Source organism: Sciurus vulgaris (assembly GCF_902686455.1).
Source record: "Sciurus vulgaris genome assembly, chromosome: 9".
Classification (NCBI taxonomy): Eukaryota; Metazoa; Chordata; class Mammalia; order Rodentia; family Sciuridae; genus Sciurus; species Sciurus vulgaris.
Window position 1 is genome coordinate 60578436 of NC_136469.1, and position 26948 is coordinate 60605383.

The 26948-nt window shown below is 36.4% G+C and overlaps 2 protein-coding genes across 2 annotated transcripts in view; one reads left to right on the forward strand and one right to left on the reverse strand.

Moving 5' to 3' along the window:
* Window positions 1-335: 335 nt before the first annotated feature.
* Window positions 336-16474, forward strand: LOC306669697 (alcohol dehydrogenase class-3). The gene is made up of 9 exons (XM_079153826.1): window positions 336-680; window positions 3331-3432; window positions 5099-5240; window positions 5762-5849; window positions 10830-11049; window positions 11201-11461; window positions 13374-13509; window positions 15923-16061; window positions 16197-16474. Exons 1-9 carry the CDS (start codon window positions 351-353, stop codon window positions 16219-16221), a joined length of 1443 nt encoding a protein of 480 aa, XP_079009952.1. The 5' UTR covers window positions 336-350; the 3' UTR covers window positions 16222-16474.
* A 6002-nt stretch (window positions 16475-22476) lies between these two features.
* Window positions 22477-26948, reverse strand: part of METAP1 (methionyl aminopeptidase 1) — a 65650-nt gene continuing 61178 nt past the window's right edge. Inside the window, exons 10-11 of the mRNA XM_079153831.1 lie at window positions 26779-26844; window positions 22477-24176 (exon numbers count right to left, since the gene is read on the reverse strand). Of these exons, the coding sequence (XP_079009957.1) occupies window positions 24013-24176; window positions 26779-26844 (230 nt within the window). The 3' untranslated portion in view covers window positions 22477-24012. The remainder of the gene's footprint in view (window positions 24177-26778; window positions 26845-26948) is intronic.

Sequence of the window (26948 nt, forward strand, 5' to 3'; positions counted from 1 at the left end):
CAAAGTATGAACTATGTACTACCCCAAATCCTACATACCTACCAGGAGCTGCTGGGAAAAGCTTGAGAAGCGCCCAGAATGAGCCTCTCTCTCTTTTGTGCCCCTTCATCAACAGTCTCACAACTTGGTTTCCGCTCTTCGTGAAGAGTCCCCTGAGAAGTGGTATCTTTTTTTTTTTTTTTTTTTTTTTTTTTTTTCGGTGCTGGGGATTGAACCCAGGGCCCTGTGCTTGCAAGCACTTTACCAACTGAGCTATCTCCCCAGCCCAAGAAGTGGTATCTTACCCTGTGCTCCCAAGGGCACACAACGTGTCTAGAAGGAAAAGCAGCATTTGCCTACCGGGCACAAACATGAAGCAGGCCTGTCATTGTTTCTCATGCCCTTCCTGTGGAATTCCGGTTTCCTCACCTTCCACATCTCTTTTCAGCCTTATCTCTCATGACTGGCCCAAATCTTTTCCCAACAAGACTTTTCGCAAAGAAGTTTGTGGCAAGACCCCTGAAGACAACGCACTCGAACAAGCGGAAAACCACGCACCAAACCCTCCGGTACCACTTCACCCCCAACCCCAGCAACCGGCTCGCGCCAAGACTCAGACACGCCCTTCCGGTCCTGGTCGCGCCCCCGTCCTTGCACCGCCCATCTCCGGCGCCCACAGACCGGTGGACATGGCGAACCAGGTAACTGCGAGCATGCTTCGGGCCCGTGCTAGAGGAAGGAAGAACGCGGGTAGCACCAGGCCGCTCGCAGAGGCGTGCGGCTCGGCCTGGGACCCGATCCCGCCACCCAAGCTGAAACGGAGCCTCCGGCCACTTCAGCCGGAAGGAGGGGAAGGAAGCTTTGTTTTGTCTCCTCACTCGGGCTAGTTTTGCTTTCTGCTTTTGGAACTGCCGGAGCAGGATGGGGGTGGGGAGGACAGGAGAGTGGGGGCAGGGACTGGTCAAGTGCATGTCCTAATACAAATGGCCTTGGAGAAGCCATTCCTTTTTACGCGAAATTAAATAACTTGCTTGGCGTCGTGCAAAGGCGGAAAAAACTGCAATCGTCCGTACTCCTCTAAGTCCTACGTGGTAGTGCTTCAGGGTTGCAGTTCATGACTTGGACTGTGCTTAATTACTGTGCCTCCTGGAAGTGTAGTTTGGGAAGACTCTTAGGTTTCTTTCTTTTTAATATTTTTGAGCATTTAAGCACCAAGAGATTTATGCCCTCCGTTAATCCTTGCACAACACGTCTGCGAGGCATTGTTCCCTTCTCGGAGACCAGAAAGTGAAGCTTAAGAAGTTGATTGTGCTTCGTGATCACACCAAAAGCAGTGATTCAGGATTCCGACTCAGGTCTGTCCATGAAGTGACAAGATCCTGAAATGCATATTAAACAATAAAGGCAGAAGTACGTGAAAAAGATGAATTATCAGTCCAAAGTTGCTGATTGTTTTAATGCTTTACAAACTTTAGACGTTTTCTGGAAAAATATATGAACGTAAATGTTGAAGTTTAAAACGATAAACTCTTAAGGATCTTTGAGGCTTAATATGTGAAGTTTTTTTTTCCTTATTACCAAGTATCTTCGGAGAAGTGAAATATTCTAACTCCTAAGATAGTTTAAATGTTGAAGTAGGGCAATTTTCCCTGGATTTAGAGTGGGGCTTTGTTTTGCTTAGGATTCTCAGTGAAAGGAAAAGGTTAAGTTGCTTTGAGACACTTTTTAAAAGGGAAAGGAATCGAACTTGGATTTCGTATAATTATCTGTTGTTTTGACTCTCTGGGTTATGTGACTAAATTGTTAGCATTCTAAATTTGATGCTTTGGGATTTTGAGATCTGTGGTACATTAGGATGAAAAAAGATCCAAATGGCAGGGTCTAAATTCTTTACTGTCATATTTAATACCTACTTTTAAAATTTAAAAGCAATATTTTGCAACCTCACTAGTTACAATGGCCATTCCTTATATCTATATATAGTTCACCTCTCCTTTTCCTCAACTCTGTTCTTCTGCCACTGATAACTACTTATTTTTGCAAAGCTTCACTATGTGGAGAACTGTATTAGGAACTTAATATTCACTTTCATTCACTTGAAATAATCCTATCTGTAGGTGTTTTATTTGTAACTACTTCCTCATTATTCATTAAAAGCGATGCTTTCCCAAAACCACCAAGGTTACATTCTTCCTTTACTTCTTGCTTTCTATATCACTTTGTGCCTGTTTCTTTAAATCACATTTAAAAATTATTGACTTACTTGTCTGTCTGCTGTAAACCTTTATTCTGTCAACATACTACATAAGCATTTTGTGAACTGTTCAAAACCTTCCTCATTATGCTTGATTTCCTGGTAATGGGGAAGCATGTGTACTGACTATAATCTCTTAACTTTCTATAGATACATACTATAAGTCACCTATGTAATTTAAAATTTTCCAGTAGCCACATTAAAAAACAAAAGAAAACAAATAAAATTGTTTTAATAGTATACTTATATAATCCAATATATTCAAAATACTATTTCAACATAATATTAAAAATATTATACAGCTGGGTGCAGTTTCACATGCCTGTAATCCCAGCTACTCTAGAAGCTGAGGTGGGAGAATTACAAATTCAAAGGTAGCCTGGGAAACTTATCAAGACCTTGTCTCAAAATTTTTTAAAAAGGGCTGAGGAAGTAGCTCAGTGACAGAGTGTTACTGGGTTCAGTTCCTGGTACCACCAAACAAACAATATGTGTGTATATAAATATATAATATATTATATATGTACATATATGTGATATTTTTACTTTTTTGTGCTAAGTCTTCAAAATTCTGGCATATTTTACACATACAGCAAAGATCAGACTGTTTTGCTAGTACTGAAAGCCATATGTGGCAAAATCCAGGCATATTAAATTTATACATGTTATGTGGCAGAGGCTACTGTATTAGCATAGTTATAAGTTTAAGTTCCCCCATTCTGATACTTATCTTCCTTCCTATCCTGTAGTTTTGCACTAAACTGGTACTAATTTAAACCATTCTGAGCCAAAGAGGTTAAGAAGGCATATATTAAACATACAGCCTCATGATAGATCTACTGTATCAGATTCTCTTGGGACCTATATTCAAGACTTCTTAGCCAAAATAGACAGTTGTATCAGGTTGAGTAATCATCTCAAGTCTTTTTACTGTATTCTATGAAATCTATAAACAATTCTTTATATCACTTAGGGGTGTATGTCTCTCTGTGAATCTATGGTATACTTTCTAAGATTAGCATTCTTGGTATCTAAATCGACCACTAAATAACTAGTTTAGGAAGATAAACAGCTTACTCTCTTTTTCCTCACTTTAGGTTATCAAATGCAAGGCTGCAGTTGCCTGGGACGCTGGAAAGCCTCTCTCTATCGAGGAGGTAGAAGTAGCACCCCCACGGGCTCATGAAGTTCGAATTAAGGTAAACTATACACCTGTGGCATTGGGAGAAGAAAGAAAGATGCACAATTAGGTCTCTGGGTGCGAGAGTAGATCTGAGGTCTACAGAGGATAAACCGCAAAGGACAGTTCAAGGAGAAGATAATGAAACTATCCAACCTTAGAATCGACATGCTCTTACCTCTCACTTTTATAATGTTCCTCTCACTTGTCTGGCAAAGCACCATTCCTGTGGATTACTAGATTACTGCAATATGACTTTTATAGTTTAATGTGATTTTGTAAGCTCCTGCCCTTTCTGCTGATCCCATAACTTAAAATGTATGGTGTAACATTGGAAACAAGAATAAGAAATAATACTCAAGTTTTGTTAGAAGGGACTTCAAATAAGATTTGGAAAGAGGTTCCTGATTAACTAAAGCAGCAAGCAAATGAAGTCTCCTTGTTGCTTAGAGAGCTTTAAAATATACTGTCCCTGGTGGACAAGGCCAAGGGTTCAGCGAGTTCATTATTCCAGTGCCTCTCAACCTCCACTGTGGCAAAGAGGGTAAGTTATTCGCATAGAGAGGCATATTACACAATGCCAGCAATCCTGGCATTTATAAACTTTTAAGCATTCTACTCTATTTATAATTTATATAAAATTAATGTTTTAAAGTAGTGACCATTAAATAATTTTTTTCCTGACATTCTACAAAAATGTTACATTTTAGGAAAAGATTTAGCTCTCTTTTACTATTACTTTAAGTATACTTCCTCCCACCCCCCATCCTACTTCCAAATATATACTGTACATATTGGCTCATGCTGCTAAGGATTATATGTATCAGATGGGGGAGCACACAACCAAATAACTTTTTGAGACCCTTTTCAACTCAGACCCAAAAATCTGAAATCTTGCAATAGTTAGTGTATTTTTCTTCTTCAAGTTCAGAAATTAAACTGATTGTGTTTTTGCCACTGAAGAAGAATATTTGTCCTGGATATACTAAGATGAACTGTCTAGGTACTATGAGTTCAGCTTTCATCCCTGAGAAACTGATGACAGATAGCAAAGAGTGTTATATTGTAAGTGGCCAGAAGCAGAGAGGCATAAGTACAAATACTCCAGTATTCTGTGCTTTTTGTGCTTTGGAAAGACAAGATACTTGAAAACCAAAGAAACAGGAATAAAAGGTTTATTTAAGTAGAAATAATGTGGCAAAAGAGTTGGTTCCACTAAAATCTCATAGTTCGGGCCCAGACTCAAGCAAACTGGCATATTTCAGAAATAGTACTTTTTTTAGACATCACATTTCCAGAAGCCATGAGGAAGCCAACAATGAGATGGGCTACACTTGTTTTGCAACATGTAATATCCCTTTCCACACCAGAAGGCATGGTGCACATAAAATTACCTTGTTTACCTTCTGCTAATATGCATTGAAAAAAAGAGAATAGATGTGCCATATTTCAGTGCTTATAAATGCACCATTATTTTTATGTACCACTAAAAAAATGCTGCCAATTCTAATTAGCATGCTGTGGATTATGAACCCTTGCTGATTTAGAGAAGTTCAAATAGAAAAGAAACATATCTTAGTATCAACAAAATAGGATATTAAAGTAAAATATCTTTTGACTTGTACCTCACTCCGACTTGCATGCACACACACACTTCAGTGCTTTTTATTCTAACATCCTGACAGATCATTGCCACTGCACTTTGCCACACTGATGCCTATACTCTGAGTGGAGCTGATCCTGAGGGGTGTTTTCCAGTGATCTTGGGACATGAAGGTGCTGGAATTGTGGAAAGTGTTGGTGAAGGAGTTACTAAGTTCAAGGCAGGTAAGGAGAATATTTGAACCACTTATTTGATGATTTAGGCTTATATCTTTAGGGAAGTTACTTTTCTGATAAACTATACACTGTTTATAAACAGGTTATTGCCTAAAAAAATGTCAAGGTCGATTTCTTTCCTCATGTGGGAAGCACAAATATTCGGATTTTTTTTTTTCCCCTTGATTTTGCAGACTGCTTTTCATCTGGAACTGTTTTAGGTACATTTCCAAAGCCAATTTTGGAAAATTAAGCAAGAATTCTTAGAGTTACATCAATAAGTCAATATTTTAAAGCACATGACCTTGTTTTCCATTATTGTTTTAAGAGTTTCATTTAGGTAAAAACTTTGAAACATACTTTTTGCATAGTCAGGCAATTTCTAAATGACATTACATAGGTAAAGTTTTAAACCTTGAAGCTGTTAACTTTGCAGAATGTAGCAGAAATAAATGGAATTTTCAAAGGCTGCTTTATTCATTTAGAAATAGATACCACCCATTCAGGATGTCTTTGTGTTTGTTTCCCAGGTGATACTGTCATCCCACTTTACATCCCACAGTGTGGAGAATGCAAATTTTGTCTAAATCCAAAAACAAACCTTTGCCAGAAGATAAGGTTAGTGGCTTTTTATTGTATTCTTAAAACTAGAGGTCATATTATAATGGTAATAATCACTAATTATGTGGCAATTAAGCAGTGCATTTTACATGAACTGTTTCATTTCATCTTTAAAACAGTCTCACTGTCACTGTTATTAGTAACCTAATTTTCAAAGATGAGAAAATGAAGACTCAAGAAATTAAGGATTTGCACAGTATCACTGGTCATTAGGATATGGAACACAATTTTACGAACCTGTTTTATTTCCATAACCCAAGGCTACATTTGCAAGGAAGGACATGTTTCTGAAATTAAGTGAAATCATTTTTATGAACCATTTTATTGTCCATTAAATCAGAGTAATAAAACGTATATCATAAGGTTGTTGGGAAGCCTAGAAGAGATAACATAACCCTTTGACACAGAAAATGTAGTTATTGTATTGTAAGATAATGGCACTTAAAAAACTATTTCTTGAAGCAATCTAAGATCCCCTTTTGTTTGTTCCTTTTTTTGTTTTCTTTTTTTTAAGTAGAACATACTTATAATACTCTATTTACAATGTACAAATCTTAAACCCAGTGAATATTATATATATATATATATATATATATATATATATATATATATATATATATACACACACCTGTTTGTTGGACTCTACTCAGATCAAGAGGAAGAATCTCAGACTGGGGAGATAGCTCAGTCGGTGGAGTGCTTGCCTTGCAAACACAAGGCCCTGGGTTCGATCCCCAGCACCACAAAAAAAAAAAAAAGAAAGAAAAGAAAAAAAGAGGAAGGATCTCTGCCAGTACTACACAAAGTCCCTCATGTCCGTTCCAAGTCAATACCTCTCTCCCTCAAAAGTAATCACTATCCTGCTGTCTTTGTAGAACTTTGTATAAATAGAATCATATAGTGTGTGCTTTTTTGTCAGGTTTCTTTCATTCATAATATATGTGGGATATGTCCAAGTTGCTGTGTGCATCTCTATTTTTTGTTCTGTCTTATTCCATTCCAGATACCACCATTTATACATTTTCCTGTTGGTGGACCTTTAGGTTTCTCCCAGCTTGTGGCTGTTAGGATTCATGTTGCCAGTGACATTCTTACACATATCTTGTGATGGATATATGCACTACCTGCTTTGGGGTGTTTTCCTGAGATTGGTATTGGTAACTTGTGGGATACACATCTGCAGCTCTCCATTGTGAACATATGAGTTTATGCTCCCTCCACAATCGAATGGGAGATCCATTTGATCATACATTTGTTTTCTAATGCCACTGAAAAAAATTTGTTTATACTTTTATAAAACAAAATTCCATTTATTTTATAAAGTAAATTCAGTCACTTTTGGCAAAACTAGAGCCAAAAAAATTTTTTTAAGTATTCATTTTGGAAGGAAAATTGAAATACTGTCTAAAAAATTTTATACACATCAAGGATATAATGGTGATGAACTTTTTAAGACTGACCAGCCTTTTGGAGGAAAAATTTCTATGAAAAATGATGTAGCCCAAGTTACATTTGGTTCAAGAAACTCCTCTGGTAAGAGTGACTTAACAAATTTTAATCACTCCTGTGAAGATATATAATTATTTTGGTGGAGCTTTGATACCTGTTCTTTGTTTCTGATTGTATTTTTTGTTTTTCTTTCAAAGGAAACGTTTACTCTTTAATCTAGAAGCAAATCATTTTCTCATTTGTATATTTATTCATATATGTATTCCAAAGGATTTATCTAAGAGTATACATCAAATCAGTGTTTATAAAAAAGAATTAATATTTGCTAACCATACTTCTTTCCAGATGTAACTCTAATATATTAGGTGTATAATGTCTCATTGGATTTTTATAGAGATTTACAAGATTTTCCATGCTTTCTAGTAAGGAAACTGAAAACACAAAAGTTAACCTAACCAAGGTCACACAGAATTTGAACCAAGCAATCTGGCTTTAGGATCTGCTCTCCTAATCAAGATGTTTAGACCCCTTCTGTTTTAGAATATCACAGACATTAGAATATGACATTTATTGTGTTAGTTGCCTATGTGAGGTTTTTTGAGTGTTTGTTTTTTCTCTATCAGTGTAACCAACTACACAGACAGAAAGGGAAGAAAAATATAACACGAATCCTTGAGGAGAGTGGGACTTTTTGAAAAGTGTCCCAAAAGATCTAAATTAGTCAGTTTGGCCATCTGTTTTCATCAGTTGATCTGGATAATTGCTTGTATGCTCTACTTGTATACATACTGATTTGGACTTCCTCATTTATGAAATTAACATTTGCTCTCAGAGTTCATGATGGATTCTTTTTTTGAGGTGGGAGCAGTGCTGAGGATCAGCCCCAGGACCTCAAACATGGTAGTCAAGGCACTCTACTTCTGAACTACAGCCCCATCCCTTATGATAGATTTTTCAGTTTCATCTGTTTCTTAAGTTGTACCTGTTGAAATGAGTTCAGGACCCCAAAATGCTCCTCTGTCCCTACCACTGCAGCCATGAGCAGCTTAAGGAGCCAGGCACAAAGTGACATGCAAGCATCACCAGTGCTTCCATTGCTGGCTTGCCAGAGTTCATGAACATGGCAAAGAAAAGCCTGAAAACTCTTTTAACATTGACAGTCACCTTGGAAATGGATTTCTTATTATCAGGAAATTGAGGACTCTGGATTTTGTTAGCTAAGGCTATAAAGATAGTCATGGCATTTGATGAGTGCAGGGGAAAGAGTTTTGTTTCTTTCTTCTTGATGCTTGGCTCTTACTTGTGAAAGATGATAAGATCATCACTCTTCTTTGAGATTATTTCTTAACTTGCTCTGCATCTTGCAGGACCTCAGTGTGCTACAGTTGAACATTTTCTTAGGAGTGTGGTTGCAATATTTGGTTTAGAATTAGGTTTAAATGTACCTTGTATGTAAATAATGATAAACTAATCAAGATAATCAAGGTTGCCTGACTTCTCGATGTTTGTTGCAAAGGATGTTAGGTACTCTACTAGGGTCATTGTATATGAAGGCAATCTTTTTTCCTCTCAAAAAGGTGCATGTCTTTATTCCAACAACTTGGGAGGCTGAGGCAGGAAAATCACAAGTTTGAGGCCAACGGCAGCAACTTAGCGAGACCCTGTCTCAAAATAAAAGGGTTGTGGTTCAGAGTTTAAGCACCCCTGGGTTCAGTCCCTGGTACCCCCCCAAAAAGGGGGTGTGGATCCAAACTCACCAGTTTTAATCAGTACTTGGGAGTAGTCTTAGTATTATATAGTAACCAATTGTTAAGATGCTGGTGCTGAGACAGCTTTTAATGGTTCCCTGCCTTAACAAAAAGTGCCCAATTAAGATATGAAAGTTTCAAGAATGTTGACATGAACACCATTTCAGAACTTACAGTGAAGTTCAGGAATTACAGTACTTGGAGTGCCTATGGAAGAAGCTAACTTTAAACCCAGGTTAACTTGCATATCATAAAAAACCAAAATGCTGCATCTGGTTTAGAGAGGAAAGGTGCTTGCTTTATTGACCTTGGTTGCCAACCCTGCCCCATAATGACTATAGCCAGGAAGATGTGATAAATTCTCATATTTAGTTTTTGTCATTATTTGTCTCTGGAACTAAGTACACTTTATGGATTACCTGTTACCCTATTACTGGATGTAATTTCATATATGCACTGAAAAGAGATTATGTTTTATAATTTAAAGGTGAAGAAAAAGTGAAGATTAGCTGGACACCATGGCAAATGCCTATAATCCCAGCTACTTGGGAGCTAAGGCAGAATTGCAGTTTGAAGTTCAGTCTGGGCAACTTAGCAAGACCTTGTTAAAAAGGGGTGGAGATGCAGCTCTGTGGTTGAGCACTTCCCTAGCATATGTGAGGCCCTGCATAAAATCCCCAGTACCATAAAAAGAAAAACTAAAGATTTGTCTAAGCCATGTAATATGGTATAGCAATTAGAAACCTCGCTGATTTCTAAAAATTATTTACATAAGCAGTATACATAAATATATTCTTTTTTTATTTTATTTTATTATTTTTTTTGTTTTAGTTGGAGGTGAACACAGTACCTTTATTTTCTCTATTCATTTATATGTGATGCTGAGGATTAAACCCAGCGCCTCACATGTGCTAGGCAAGTGCTCTACCACTGAGCCACAACAAATATATTCTTAAAATAAATTTAAAGGACACCTCCATCAAAAAAAAAAAAAAAAAAAAAAAAAAAAAAAAAAAAAAAACCAGGATCAGATGAGTACTTACAAAATCTAGAATGTCACATTTAATCCTCACAATTGTCTAGCTTGAAGAATTTGATTTAATTATTATATGTCCAAAGATAGTATGCAAGTTGACTTACAGAAGACTTAAATTCTATTATCTCCTCTTCACTTTACCAGTTACTCCTTGATACTACTCTGAACAGCCCTTAATGTCATTTCAAAACATTCTGTATTTATATTTTCTAACTGATTTAGATTGATTATCCAAAAGATTATAAAAGATTTTTGATTTGGCCAAGGAAAACCAACCAACAACCTGAAGTTAAAGTACATCTATTCTAAATTCTGACTGGTCACAAGCAAAACAGCTTTATAGGGACTCAGTGCAGGATGGTATGTCACAAAATGGAAGAGATAACAGATTTTTTTTTACTGTATATGGCTTTTGTGCCCTGTTTCCATATGTCTTGCCTTTGCATTACTAGTTTAATATACTAAGAAATATTGTTTTACCATGTAAACTTTACCACACAACTGTTCCATTGAACTCTGAGAATAAACCAGTTCCAATCTCAGAAAAAAAAAAAAATTGGTGCTTTGACAGTAAGTTTTGGAAGATTATAAATTTATTGTAAGTTTACCAGTAAGGCATTGATGAAATGTGCTAAATTATTAATAATACAATAGAAACTAGACTTTTGACCTTTTCTGAATGTCATTACTTTTAAAAACTAAGAAACCATATTCCATTTTGCCTTTTCCTTTTTTATTTTTTAGAGTCACTCAAGGGAAAGGATTAATGCCAGATGGTACTAGCAGATTTACTTGCAAAGGAAAGACAATTTTACATTACATGGGAACCAGCACGTTTTCTGAATACACAGTTGTGGCTGATATCTCAGTTGCTAAAATAGACCCTTCAGCACCTTTGGATAAAGTCTGCCTTCTTGGTTGCGGCATTTCAACCGGTTATGGTGCTGCAGTGAACACTGCCAAGGTGAGAGATCAACCTGGGTTTTAGCTTCCGCCTTCTAATTCACTTCAGCAAAGCTTTGCTAGAATAGTGAAATTGGCAAGATCTGTTAGAAGCCTAGCGATGTCCTTGACTCTTGTGGAATGAGTACCTTACAGACTGTCCTTACTGTTAGGTGGAGCCTGGCTCTACTTGTGCAGTCTTTGGCCTAGGAGGAGTTGGATTGGCAACTATCATGGGCTGTAAGGTTGCTGGTGCATCCCGGATCATTGGTGTGGACATCAATAAAGATAAATTTGCAAGGGCCAAAGAATTTGGAGCCTCCGAATGTATTAATCCCCAAGACTTCAGTAAACCCATCCAGGAAGTGCTCATAGAGATGACTGACGGTGGAGTGGACTACTCCTTTGAGTGTATTGGTAATGTGAAGGTCATGGTGAGTATACTTAGTTCATTCCTTTTTAGTTTGTGGAACTTTTTTTTTTAATGCAGTTCCCTTGGAATCAAAAATTGATTCTTTTTTTTTTAACAAACGAAGCCTTTTGAAAATAGTTATTCTGATGAAAAAATAGCTATGAGTAGAAAATGATACAAGAATGGCTCAGGGAAAGATGAAAAGATATTTCTTTGCCTTTCAATACATACTAAATTTATGACTCATTAAATGAAAAGGCAGAATATTGAAGTTGTATAGAATGTGGGCTTTGGAGTTAGGTATGCATATACTTACCAAGCTCAGTGACCTTGAGCTTGCACTTAAGTTCTGTAGACCTGAGTTTCATCACATCTGTCAAATGCAGATAGTAACATCTACTTGACACAAGTAGATAGTGAAAAATACTGTTACTTCTGTCTGCTTCTTACAGTAAAGTCCTTAGAACTTTGAGCTAGGATTTACTTTTTGCTTAAAACCAATATATAAAAACATAAAAATTGTACATATTAATGGAGTACTGTGTTAATGTTAATCAGGTTAAACATTTGTCTTCTCAAACACTTATTTCTTTATGGTAAAAACTTTCAAAATCTTTTCTTCTACCTTTGAAATGTACAGTACATTATTTGTACAACAGTATACCAGAGCCTCTTGCTCCTATCTAAATCTGACATAATACCCATTGATCAACCTTTCCTCTTTCTACTCTCTCCAGCCTCTGGTAACTACTATTCTACTCTCAACTTCTATGAGATCTTTTTTAGATTCCACACAAGAGTAAAAAGATTATGTGGTACTTATCTTTCTGTGCTTTATTCACTTAACATAAGCATCTGCAATTCCATCCATGTTGCCACAAATGACAAGATTTCATTCTTTTTCATGACTGAGTAGTATGCCATGGTATACCACATTTTCTTTATCCATTTATCAATTGATGGACACTTCATTTGTCCATTTTCTGGCTGTTGTGAATATGCCACAGTGAACGTAGGAGTATAGATCTGTCTTCAATAAAATGATTTCATTTCCTTTGGACATATACCCAGGAGTGGAATTGCTAGATCATAGGGTATTTCTATTTTTAATTTCTTGAGCAACATCCATACTGTTTTCCATAATGGCAGGTTTCCCCTTTCTCCACATCCTCACTGCACTTATCTTTTATCTTTTTGGTAACATTCTTACAGGGGTGAGATGATATCTCATTGTGGTTTTGATTAAAAATGTTAAGCATTTTTTCATGTACCTGTTGACCATTTGTATGTCTTCTTTTGAGAAATGTCTATTCATATCTGTTGCCAATTTTTTAATTGGGTTATTTTTGCTGTTTTCGCTATAGAGTTTTTGGAGTTCCTTATAAACTCTGGGTATCAACCCCTGTCACATATTTTCTCCCATTCTGTAAGTTGTCTCCACACTCTAGTTTCCTTTGCTGTGCAGACATGTTTCAGTATAACCTAATCCCACTGGTCTGTTTTTGCTTTTGTTTCCTGTGCTTTGGGCATCTTGTTAAAAAATCCTCACCCACTCCAAATTTCAAAAGCATTTATTCTGTTTTTTTCCCTAGGAGTTTCATAGTTTCAAGTCTTACCTATTGAATTTTAACTGGTCAAAGGAGCCTACCATTCTTCTATATGTAGATGTAGGATTTAGTTTTAAAATACAAAACAAATGAAAGCTTTATATTTGTTCAATTTATGTTAATATTTATCCAAGTTAGTAATTTTTTAAGTACCTGTTAGAATATAATTGCTCAATAAAATTACACAAAATTCAGACATTAGTTGGCATTTTTTTTTAAAAAACCTCTGTGCCACACACACCACCCCCGGCCCCAGAAGTTTCCAGGAAAGAAGTTATTACCAGCAAAATGCATGGATTCATGGATTTGGTCTTACTCTGCTTGCAGAGAGCAGCACTTGAGGCATGCCACAAAGGCTGGGGTGTCAGCGTGGTGGTTGGAGTAGCTGCTTCAGGTGAAGAAATCTCCACACGTCCATTCCAGCTGGTTACAGGTCGCACGTGGAAAGGCACTGCCTTTGGAGGTAATTCAGTAGATGAGTCCCTTTTCTCTTTTGTTACTTCCATTGGCAAATTTTTAATCCCAGGTTATTTGCTTGTATTAATAAGAATCTTCATGTCATGAGCTATGTTATCATAAATTGTTACATTCAAGCTTCTTTTTAAAGAAGGGTTTCAAATTTCCCTGAGGCTGGAAAGGTGCTCAGCTTCTTAAGCACATAGCCACTTTAAAAAAAAAAAAATCAGTATTCTGTTAATGAAGAATAAGTTGGGGTAGGATAAGGTGAAAAGTTGATTGTGGGATAAGCAAACAACATCGTCAGCCCTGCTGTTTTCACATTTTTACTTAAATTTTCCAGAGTGCAGTGATCGTTGGTTGTGGTCATACTTCTTTCTGAATTGTACTGATTTCATCAGTAACTGAGTCATAAACTGAACATATGACAAACTTTATTACAAAATTGAAAAGCTCCCACACCGATCATTTTTCCTGACTACCAGTAGAAGGCTTGGAAATAATTTCCATCTATTGGTGGTATGCTTATATATCACAACTATTGTGAATAAATGAAATCTAAAAAGTTTTGGGTTTTTTTAAAATTTTTTTTGAGTTGTCAATGGACCTTTATTTTATTTTTTTTATTTTATATACAGTGCTGAGAATTGAACCCAGTACCTCATACATGCTAGGCAATGCTCTACCACTAAGCTACAACCCCAGCCCCTAAAAAGTTTCATAGTTTTTTAAAAAACAAGTCAAGTTTTGAATGATCTGTGTTTAATGTCTGCTACTTTCCCATACCTCGTATTATGCTTTTTTTTGTTTTGTTTTGTTTTGTTTTGTTTTTTTGAAGGCCAGAAGTAAATACTACGGTATTCACCTTAGAAAATATCGCTCTGATTAACCCTCCTTTCCAGGGCCCTAGATGTACCTATGTGTGCCTCAGCAGTGTCCTAGAACTGACTCTCAGCCGCACATGCTTCTCGGGGGCATCATCATTGCAACTGTATTCGAAAGAACATTCATTCTAAGCCTGGTTGACTGGGCCAAGGGGTCTTGGTAGCAACCTCTAACTGAAGCCTTCTCCTAGCACTTGCAGCTGAGAAATTCGATGGAGGGTTGCAGCCCTTTGTGTTGCTAAAATATGACCCAAAGATATAAATAGAAGTTTTGATCTAGACAATAGGGGTAGCTATGATTCTCTCAGTTACTAGGAGATTGAAAGGAGAAATTAGAAATTTCTACAATTTGTGGGGGAAACAATTGGCAGAGCATATAAGAAGTTTGGAAAAGGATCCAGAAAGGTTTGAAATATGTTCCAAAGCATCCTTAAAAGTGGGGGAAAGACATCTTTGTTGATTTATTGCTTCCTTCAATAAAAAGTGAAACATCAAGGCAACTCATTTTATTTAAAATTTGATCACTTAGCTAAAGATTTCCCACTTTTTTGCGGGGGGCAGGGCAGGGATTGAACCCAGGGGCACTCAACTACTGAGCCACATCTCCAGCCCTATTTTATATTTTATTTAGAGACAGGGTCTCACTGAATTGCTTAGCACTTCACTGTAGCTGAGGCTGGGTTTGAACTTACAATTCTCCTGTCTCAGCCTCCCAAGCTACTGGGATTACAGGTGTGCACCACCACGCCCAGCCTCCTACTTTTTTTTTTTAATTTCATGGTTTTCTGATATGCTATCCCTATTTCCTTTTTGAACTCAAAACTCAGGAAAAAGGTTCTATATTGCTTCAGTTTTATCTACCCAGAATATCATGATTACAGAATCACTATTGTGGATCTACATAAACTTGTTGCTAAAAAATCCAGAGTTCTATCCCACGTAGTTTAAAAGTCTTCATTGGCCAAACTTTAAGGAGATTGTAGTAAATCTTAATACAAAAAAAGGAAAATACTCATAAGTATTTAACTCTTTCACAACTAAAGTTATGTCAAATTCTCTGCTTCAGTCTAATTTTGGAATTTTTCATTCCTCTCAAATGCATCAAAAAAAAAAAAAAAAATCATTCTTTTGGCTGGGCATGGTGGCACACACCTGTAATCCCAGCAATTCAGGAGGCAAACAGTACAATCCTAAATTCAAACCAGCCTCAGCAATTTAGCAAGGCTCTAAGCAACTTAGCAGGAACTTGTCTCAAAATAGAAAGGGTTGGGGATATAGCTTAGTGGTAAAGCACCCCTGGGATTCAATCCCCAGTCCCCCCCCCCCCCCAAAAATCCCTGGCAGGGAATGTAGCTCTCTATGGTTGACTGCTAACCTAGCATGCACAAGGCCCCAAGTTTAGTCCCCAGCACTGCCCCTCCCCACTCCACCCCCCACAAACAAAATCATCCTCCATCCTCTTAGTATCTGTCACCAATAAGCATACTGTAGAAATTTGTTGCATAAATTAATGAATAAATCTATTACTTCTTTTAGGATGGAAGAGTGTAGAAAGTGTCCCAAAGTTGGTGTCTGAATATATGTCCAAAAAGATAAAAGTGGATGAATTTGTGACTGGCAATGTGTCCTTGGACCAAATTAATGAAGCTTTTGAACTTATGCATTCAGGAAAGAGGTAAGCTGTCTCTTTAGCTATATATTACAGAATGTAATGATTTGGGGATTCTAGGGGAAAGAGGATCAAAAACAATACATTTTTAGTGGTCTTAAAAGGTCACCATTTAAAATCTGTTTCTATCTTCTCTTACAGCATTCGAACTGTTGTAAAGTTTTAAATTTGAGAAAAATGTATCCATCCATTTTGTGATCTGATGGAAATAGCTAGACGTGCAGGAAGGTCTTCCAAGTTCATAGCCTCTTGGACCTTCAGTAACTACTCTAGAGAATAGTCTTAATATGTGTGATTCATAAGTCTGCAATCAAGGACAAGGCTAATACCATCCCAGATCTGTTTTCTGAACTCTCCTTCACATAACTAATTGTGGCTCATTAACAAATGTTACAACATAATAAAAGTGATTTCTAGCAGTTGTTATTTCTTTTGTGCTACATTCACCTTCATGGTTCCTCAGCATGTTATTTTCATACTGTGAAGGAAAGGAAAAAGAAACAGGGTGGTGCTATGTTTTTGGGTTTTTTTGGTTTTGTTTTGTCTAATATTCAAGATATGTGAACAGGATTGTCAAACATTTTCATTTTTCATGTTCAATAATATATTTCACAAGTGGTTTTATTATTCCAGTTCTTACAGCTGGTCAATTTATTGATCTTACTTTTCGTTTCTGTCATAGTTAAGTACATACTCTTGAACCAGTCAATTAAGTCCAGTACTAACTTTCTTGAATTAAAGCAGTTCTCTTTCAGATCCAGTGTAAGAAACCAGTTTTATAAGATGCTTACCATAAGAATTCCCAGATCATGAGACGTAACCATATGTATAAAAAGTATTTCTTTTTTAAAGATTCTTTTAATATATCCTCCTGGATTGAATCTAGGATGGCATGTATGTTGCTGAACCAAAAAGTTTTGGGAATAAAATACAGATAAAGCACAGGGCTAAAAACAATATGTGCATGTCAGCAAATCTATCTTGGTTGTCCTCAGGATTTTACCACTTTGAAAGGGTTAAGGAAAATTTTTGAAAATATCTTCAAACTGCTCTCTTGAACAAATGTATGTATATAATTTCAGTACAAAAGGATATTAACATAACACTGTATATTTCATGAAAACCAGTAAAATAAATCTTTTAAGTTTAGGAATCTAAAATCTTGCAACATTAGGAACTAACTTTAAGCAACTTTATCACATTTAACTGGAAAATTTTCATATGCCTAGCATTTTTCAAATCTTACCTGGATTTCCATTTTTAGCCATGTTGGACTATTCTGTTTTCTTTTTTAACGTATCTCATAATATTTGTTGGAGAAAGAGACAAGCTCTTTATTACATGCACAGGAAACTAACAAAGTATAATGTATGGGGTCATTTGGGATGGAAGTAAGGAAAAAATGGCCTTATGTCCACCACACTACTACAGTTGAGCTAATTAAGGTGTACAGTTAACACCAAAAATGGCTCCAAAAAAATATTACTTCCATTTATCTCACTTTAATGCAAGATTATACTTAGCTAATAATTCTCAAAATATTTTGTTGGTAAAGAGAAACATTTTTACATGCATAGAATGCTACAGAACTTTTTCTGTTGACTACCAACCAATCTGCCCAGTAGGCTGATGATCAAAGTCAAAAAACTGACAATTCTTTGTGTCTAGACACTGCTAACCCAAGGAAAAAATCTAGATTCAGCCAGTTAGGTTGTAATTAACATGCAAGATCAGATTGTCAACCTGTCACCTTTGAAAGAGAGTATTCCACAAATATATTTGAAAAATATTAAGTATAAACAATTATTTTCATAATAAATGCACAGAACTATTGGGAATTGTGCTTTGACAATAACGAGGAGGACACAATCCTCCTACTTATTTCTTTTGGTGGAACTTTATGGTAACAAAGCAGCATAATGGGCTCTTAAACAGATTTTAATCCAGCTGGTCACTAGCAGAATTCCACATATATGATCTAAACATGAGCATGCTCCTTTCAAGAAAGTATGATTTAAATGTGCACAGAAACACTCTTGACTTACAAAAATATCAAGATTTAGAGCAGAAATGCCCTTTATAATATTTTGATTCCCTTCTTCTGTTCTACATTGTAATAGTAAAGTTCTCATCCCTTGTCTTTGTTTTCTCACACTTAACCTAAAGCTCAAATAAACTAAGTCTAAACAGTTCTACCCTGAACTGGTGACCTCACCTAACCACAGAAATAAAGCAATTTGCTTACGGTCACATTATATATCAACCGTTACTAATTTGTGTTATCACTACACAAGTAGGAGCTTGACACAGAGAAGTGTGATTTGTCCTAACGATGCAACCAGTTAAAAATTGTGCAAATCAGAGCCCTAGTATGTTCATTGTTGGTTGTATGCTCAAGACATCATAATACAAATGTGCTTACAAGTTTGGGAAAATAAGTGTCATGAGTTTGGAGTGGGATGAGGAAGGCCAAATAAGAGTAAAGCTGTGGATCTCACTACTCAAGAAATCAATTTTGTAACTAAAAGTTTTACAACAGTAAAAAAGTTAGACACCATAGGAATTTCCACAGATTTTACTAAAACACTGAACACATCGATACTAAGTGAAAATCTTTATAGGAAGTCCTCGAATAAACCACATACTGATTTTCTTTTTTACATATTTTAGTAAAAATACCATACCAGTCAGTGTTGACAAATTTTAAAAATAACCTCAGAATTGCCATATTCAGGCAGTTCTATTGTTGCCCAATCCCCAAAATGAAAGCAGCAAAGAATGTGGCCAAAGCTACCTTATTCTTTTTTTTTTTTTCTTTCAAAACTTTCAAATGCAAGCCATTGTTCTTTTTCATACTTAGCTCCTTTAAAAGGGTAAGACAGAGGAAAGGGAAGAGGCTGCCACAAAGTTTTCAGAGCAGCCATCGAAGGCACCTTGGCCCTCAAGGAATCAAACAACATGGTCAGAAAATTTCCATGCATAGATGGTATGCTACCAAGCTAAACTTCCCAAAGATACTCATTTTTAAAATGAAACAAAACACATTAACTTTCAGTTAGCCCAATGCATCCCCCATCAGGAAACAATGTGTTTCTAAAACATTATTTTCTAATGAGTTGGAAAATGGGCCACATACCCCATTACAAAATGGTATAATTTGCTCCCCTTGCAGCCAAAGCTTAGATATACCATCAAACATAAGACAGAATCTTAACACACCATCTCATATACTAGGTCTTCTAATTCCCAGATGACTAAGTTATCCTTCCCACCCCTACTATATGTTTTGCCCCCAAGATTCAGTGCCTTCTTTGTTTAAAACGTAGCTCACAATTTATAAAAATTTAGAATACAAGTAAGATCAAATTATGTCCTGAGAATAAGAAAATGCACACATTTTGTACTTAAGTTTATTGTTGGTAGTAATTTTGTTGCAGTAATTTTGAAATTTTACAAGTCTTATGTATCAACCAAATGTTAATGCTTGGAACCAAAGTTCTCACCAAGGGAAAAAGAAGATACAAATGTGGAACAGGGAAAGAAGAGGAAGATCAGTATTTTCATTTTGATACTTCAGAAGCATCAAAATGAATTTATTATTTTTTAAAAATGTATTTGTTCCCTAAAAGGGCCTAGAAGCAATGAGATCCCAGTAGAACACAGATCTTTAATCCCAAACACCATTCCCTGTGAAAAGAAACCAGGGATCTTAAAGAAAGTCAATTCCTAGTCTGTGGCAGGGAAAATAAATAGTACAAAGCAAAGATGTATTCAGATTGATGGTTCAAAATGACCCACTGGCCAAATTTGGAACAATTCTAGTAACTAAACAGAATTTTTTTAAATGTCATGATTCCCCAATAAAACTCAAAGTAGGAGGGGAGACAGGGACTAGGGGGAGGAAAGAGTTTCTTTGTAGAAGAATGTTAGTTAATAAATGTAGATGGGATGCTAGACTTAGAAAATGCCAACTAGGAGTCATCACTGTAGTAAATATTGGATTCAGGTGAGAACTACCAGTGAAAGCTAAAATCACTGAGTAAAGAGGATATGCAGTATTTTCCAAATACCTCTCCCCAGAATAAGAAAAAAAGATACTTTTATAATTAAAAAAAAGCCTGACAGACACCAAGTGACCAAATAACAGTGGTAATAATTTGACAATTAGTGCCTCCTTATGAGAGATAATGAGTGGTACATATGACATATCATCTATATAATTAAGGTTTAAATATGAGGTGTCCCCCAAAAGCTCATGTGTGATACAATGTAAGAAAGTTTAGAGGTGAAATGATTGGTTATGAGAGCCTTGACCTATTCAGTACATCGATCCTGATAGGAATTAACTGATAATTGTAGGCAGGTAGGTTGTGGTTGGAGAAGGTGTGCCAATGAGGTCATACCCTTGGGGTTCATATTTTGTACATGAGGGAAGCTGTCTCTCTCACTGCTTCCTGGTGGCCACGTCCTGAGCCCCGTTCCTCTACCACACTCTTCTGCCATAATGTTCTGCCACATACCTTAAGCAATGAAGCCAACCATCTATGGACCAGGACCTGTGAAACTGTGAACCCCAAATAAAGTTTTCCTCCTCTAAAACACACATCAATGGTAAGTGAAAATCTTTATAGGAAGTTCTTGAATAAATCACATACTGATTTTCTTTTTTACATATTTTAGTAAAAATACCATACCAGTGTTGACAAATTTTAAAAATAACCTCAGAATTGCCATCCAGGCAGTTCTATTGTTGCTCAATCCCCAAAATGAAAAGCAGCAGAGAATGTAGCCAAGGCTACCTTATTCTTGCTTTTTCTTGCAAAACATTCAAATGCAAGCCAGCAGCAAAAAAACTAATGATAAACATTCTGTCAAAATGTTTATCAGGGACCTATCCATGAAAAAAAGATTTTTGCAAATCAATTGGCCTGGTTTTTAAGTGTCATTTCATAAAACAACAAAGGGAAGGACTATTCCCCAAAAAACAAGACATACAACAAATGCCATGGGCTAGGTTCCTGGATATTAAAAGAAAGAGAGAAAGAGAGTGAGAATCTTTGAAGAACACTAAGTAAAACTGAGAAAGTTTGCATACTATACGTTAGACAATTCTATCGATTATATTTCTTGTTTGATAATTTTATTTTTATCATATAGAATATCCTTACATTTGAAGAAATACATGCTAAGGTAGTAATGGTGCTAGGGGTTGGGAATATAGCTCAGTGTAGAGCAGCACTTGCCTACCAAGTGCAAGAACCTGGGTTCAATTCCCAGCATGGTGTGGGGGGGAATGTTGCTTATACAGATGTATGAAACAGAGGTGGCAAAATAACAACCAGTGAATATAAGTAAAGAATATATGTTATTTTATTGTACTGTACTGTAAATTTGAAAGTTTTTTAAATAAAAAGATGTAAGTAAAAAAATATAATTTTAAAAGAAGAAAATCGCTTACATATACCATGATTGTGAATTTGGAGGCTTTATCATAGTATAGCATCCTACTATCAAGTTTAACCAAATTCAATGAAAAACTAGAGGACAGACTGACAAATCAAACTAAGGTGGCAAACAAACTGCTAAACCTCCTCTTGCCTATTAATTTAGACATGTGGGTGGCCAGTAGTATAAGTGTTGCTAAGGGGGGGTTCTAATCCCAACAACCTATTTTATTAGCATAAGCCACAAAAAGATAAAAGGCAAACATGTTTCCCTTTTAAATTATAATTCCAAGGGAGTTGGAAGACTGGCAGGAAAAAAATGATTACCCTAAAGGTTAACCTAAAACAAGTAAATAAACTGACTTATTAAAAGTTGGCAGAGGAGTTGGGAATATAGCTCATCTGGTAGAGTGCTTGCCTCACATGCCCAAGGCCCTGGGTTTGATCCCCAGCACCGCAAAAAAAAAAAAGCAAAAAAAAAAAGGTTGGCAGAATGATGAGTAGAGGTTTTGTCACCTAAATCTGATACATATTTGTAATTTGATATATGCAATTAGACTACAGCCCATATTGTTCCAAAAAGAATCTCCCAAACCAAGAAAAGCATTATCACAAGTGTAGTGTTTTATCTTTTCACCACAAAATTATCCTACAAAAACTTCCTTCCTTAAGCCTATTTTTAATGCTGTACAACAAATAAGCCCACACTGTTAATTCCACTACCAGAAAGCAAAATGCTCCCCTGACTATTCAATATGCTCAATCTTAAAAGCTCTCAAAAATATGGTTGCATCTCAAAGGCTGCTCGCACACTCACCTTAATTAAGCACAATACTACGATTATGATACAGCCATTAAACCTGGAAAAATATTTGTACTCAGATGGCCAAGTTTTATTTTAGATTGTGAAATCCGCCTCCCCATTCACACCAATCCCTCTGATATACCAAACAAATGCAGCAAAGTTAATGACTACATGGTGGGATAATCAAATTTTTTAATCTCCCTTTACACATTATATTAACATTCATATTACAAGGCATTCCATTCACAAATATTACAGTTTGATAAAAACTTCACATACATACCCCCAAAAGTCTATACCAGATTCAGTCACTTTTGTAAATCATTAAAATAATAAAAGTAATGAAAACATTATCATAATTCTCTTAAAGCAATAAGGTCTGAGGCACTCTGGGAAAGATGTTCTCTTACAAGTATATGTGTCAGTGGCATCAAATTGTATTTCCAGAAAGTTATCAGATACCCAGTAATCAAGTACACACTAACAGCAAGGACTTGATGATCTGATACATCTTCAGTGGATACACTTTTTGGACAACTGCTGAAAGGAACAGACACTGGGCAGCTTAGGTCACTGCTAATGAATCAACTGCATATAGGTGAGGTGTTTTTTTTTATTATTATTTTTTTTATTCCCAGCAAATCAAGGGCAGCTGCAAGGTTACAGTACTCAAATAAGTACCTTTCTCTTCATTGTCAGGATTACTAAATGTTAAGCCCACCTGACTTTACTGTGCTCACGGCTTGGAGACATCTCAGAACTCTCTCCCTGTCACCTATACAGCACAACCTCCAACCTTTCTCTGAGTATCTTCAAGATAAGCCCTTGAAGTAAAAGAGAGGGCAAAAAAGGAGGTTTTCTACCTCCCTTTTCAGACCAAATAAAGGTCTGAAATAGCAGGGTATTACAAATTTCTGTGCCCCGCAACAACCAGCCACCACATGGAGCGTAGCTATTTGTGTCATAAACTAGACTTTAAAAAGCCTGATAACTTTCTTCCAAAGTGAATTTTACCACATTCATTCACTGACACAGAGTCCACATTGGAGAGAAAGTCTCACTGAGTGAGTGCTTCCCTACACACAATTACAAGGATAAATAATTAGCATTAGGAAAGGAGGAGGCCAATTCCCAACTAGGAATTAAATCTCTACAAACTATAGATCCACTTATGACAGCAAAAAACCCTGTCAGAGCAGAATCAACCCAAACCAAAGGTCACATAGTGTTCGATAATTACATATATGGAATTTAAAATGTATGCATATATATTTCCATATATATATATAATTTTAAAAATCTGGAGCAACATGTGTTGCTGAAGTTTCAAGGATTCTCATCTTCAACATTTGCCTGGAAAGCAGCTGGCTCTTGATAGCCAGTTTGTGGCAGTGATTAAAGCAACTATAGAAGCAGGTCTAAGTAAAAGTGCTCAAGGGGCAAATAAGAAAAACAGGTGTGCAGAGAATGGGGCGGGGCAGAGGCGGGGAGGGGTACTGAAAGGACTTGAGCAATGTTTCCTTTATTCTTCTCAGTTTTTTCAGACCCAAGACAAGCTCTTGAGGACACACATCAAATGCTGTAGTCCTTCCTTATCTATAGTCAAAACAAAACAAGTGATAAAAAATTGCCTCATCCTTTCTGTACTCTCAATAAAATGCACAGTACAGTAAGAAGGCATTATTGAGATGTGCCATCCTGGGAGAAATTAAAATTGGGACATGAAGTGAGGCCGTGCACTATCAAGTCGCCGGGTTAGGATTTCACAGCCAGTGTCCGTGACCAGCAGCGTGTGCTCAAACTGGGCAGACCGTTTCCCATCTCTTGTCACTGCAGTCCAACCATCTGGCCAGGTTTCATCCTGCCATCCACCTAAAACAAAAACAACTTCTTAATTTGGTTACTCAGTTTTCTAAACAAACACTCTAGATAAACACAAAGAAAACCAATTAGAAAATTACTATGATCCCTATTTATACTTGGCTTTAGCTAAAGTCTTAAACCTCATTTTTTTTAATATATGTATATATATTTTTAGTTGTATATGGGACTTTATTTATTTATATGCAGTGCTGAGAATTGAATCCAGTGCCTCACACATGCCAGGCAGGCACTCTACCACTAAGCTTCACTACCTACAAAGCAATATGATGTTGAAACTTCCTCAGGTGGGCTGCGATGTCACATTTTGTATATTTCCCAATATCAAATCAAGATAGTATTTCCAAAACAAAGACACTGGACTTCATTTTAGAAAACACATTGCTGCTACTTCTCATCACATAACTGAGTGAAGTCTTGAACTAATAAATTTAGTTCTTTCCTGGTACAGCTTTGGCATTTGACTAAACTACAGCAAGTATATATTGTGATGGATATTACAAACATTTGTATTTCTATTACAGTATTTATATCCTGATATAATTTTTAAATGGCAGGCACACAATCAGATGGTGCCAACTGATCATACTAGGAAATTTTTGTAGACCTTACACTTGTAGCCATAAACAGGAGCAAAGAAAAAGAAATAAAGATTATCAAAAGAATAAGAAAATACCAGGAATGAATTAGAAAGGAGAGGGAACTAGAAAGGGGGAGTAACGTACAGAGAAAAAGCTAGAAAACAATGACAGAAAACTTGAGGATGTGATTAAGGAAAGGCAGAAAGGTAAAGCCCCAGAGAATATGAGGCAGAGGTGGAATGAGAAAGTCAGGCAATTCGAGACACTACTTTAAAAATATACATTTACTCTGGGCACCGAGGTGCACACCTTGTAATCCCAGTGGTTTGGGAGGCAGAGGCCCTAAGCAACTCAGCCAGACCCTGTCTCTCAATAAAATATTAAAAGGGGTGGGGATGTGGCTCAGTGGTAAAGTTCCCCTGGGTTCAATCCCTGGTACCGGAAGAAAAAAAAAAAAAAAAAAAAATGCATTTACAGAGAATTTCTCATTTCAAAATTAGATGTCAAAAAAATCAACACATCTTCATTTAGGTGGAATATTATTTCTAGGCCTCACTGACTCAAACAGAAAAATCCCAGAATATAAACTGTCCTGAAGTGTAACCTTTTGCAATATTAAATTCCAGGATAAAAAGAAAATATGAGAAAGCTTAAAAAACAGTTAACCCATGGTTCATCAAACACCAAAAGATGAGTAAACAGGAATTTTCCAATGTAATGATCACTACACAACTGGATTTAAGACATATTACTGTTCTGATTATACTGTGATCTGATGGAACAGTTTCTGTAGTATAGTCAAGTAAAATATACTTGGCTTCTATTCTGAGGAAATATACCCTACAACTGATTGCTCATGATCAACACTTTATTCTTATTCTACAAGAATAACAAAAAACACTATATTTGTGCAGTCTTTAATGCAATAAAGACTTTTTATTAATATAAATTAGCCCACTTAATTCTTATATCACCCCTGGGGTATTGGCAAGATAAGGATTACGATGTTCATTCTACAGAAAAGGTAATAAATCAGGTTAAGACAGCAGCTTTAAAAAGATCTTCAATGATCCCCACCTTTTGGTTGAGTTCCTGGTAATCCCTTGAGTGTGGGCTAGATTTACTGACTCACTTTAAAGGAAGAGAAAGATGGGAGTTATTCCCAAGATTAGGTTACAAAAAGATTAGAAGGACCCAGAGAAGAGGTATCCTTTAATACAGGGCTCAGAGTTCACTAGCCCTAGCATTACTGCCTCCTTTGTATCCCCTAAGTCCAAGGAAATAGCAGAAAGCATGTCCCAATTATTAACTGACGGCTGCTCTGACACTCTTATAAACCTGAGCCTACCATCACTACCACATGCCTGTCATAGAGAGTAACAGAGGTGACAGAACAGCTGCCAAAGTTAAGTGTAGTTGTCCTATGTTTTCTCCACAACGCTACAAGATGCCACAGGACAGAGTGCAGACTCTGAAGAGATGGACTATTAATGAGTTGAGAGTCAGACATATTCTGCCATATAAGCAGTTAAGAAACCTGGAAAAGTTACCCTCTTCAAGGATCAGTCTGATCCTCTGTGTAAAGAGGACAACACCTTCCCCATAAATTGTGGAAAATTAAATCATAACTGTCTGCCTCAAAGTAAGTGGTTCAACAAACTCTCTCCTCCTTGGTTTCTCCTTTTCCCCTTCCTACATCAAGCAAAAACCTTTACACAGGTTTGATGCAGGCTCCTAATATTACAATACATGCTGTGACAAGCTCTTAATGAAAAGAGACTAGGAGTCAAGTACTTCAGTGCCTACTGACGGCAAGAGAATTACCATGTAGGAAGTACACCTTCCTGTGAACTTTACAATGTCAATTCTCTACATGATGATCAAATTCAGGATGGGAGAGGAAAAGGGAATGAAGCACAAAGAAAGCAAGTACAAGAGACTACTAATCTGAGAAGTGACCAAAAGTAATCAAAATTCAATTAAAGAACATTACAGCATCATTTTTTCCTCACCTTCACAAATCATTGGCTCAATTGTAAATACATGGCCAGATTTCATCACTCCAACTGCTTTATTTTCTGAAATTAAGGAAAAAATATCCAAAGTTAAGCAAAATCCAATACTGTACTATTGAAAAGCCCATAAAAAAGAATATACAGTTAATATTCCCATCAATGGTTTT

What these genes read in the sequence shown, in the direction of transcription:
- LOC306669697 (XM_079153826.1), top strand. Translation starts at nt 351, where the DNA reads ATGAAGCAGGCCTGTCATTGTTTCTCATGCCCTTCCTGTGGAATTCCG. An exon ending in TTGGTAATGTGAAGGTCATG is followed by an intron (nt 11,462 to 13,373) that starts GTGAGTATACTT and finishes CTCTGCTTGCAG; the next exon opens with AGAGCAGCACTTGAGGCATG. An exon ending in CTTATGCATTCAGGAAAGAG is followed by an intron (nt 16,062 to 16,196) that starts GTAAGCTGTCTC and finishes CTTCTCTTACAG; the next exon opens with CATTCGAACTGTTGTAAAGT.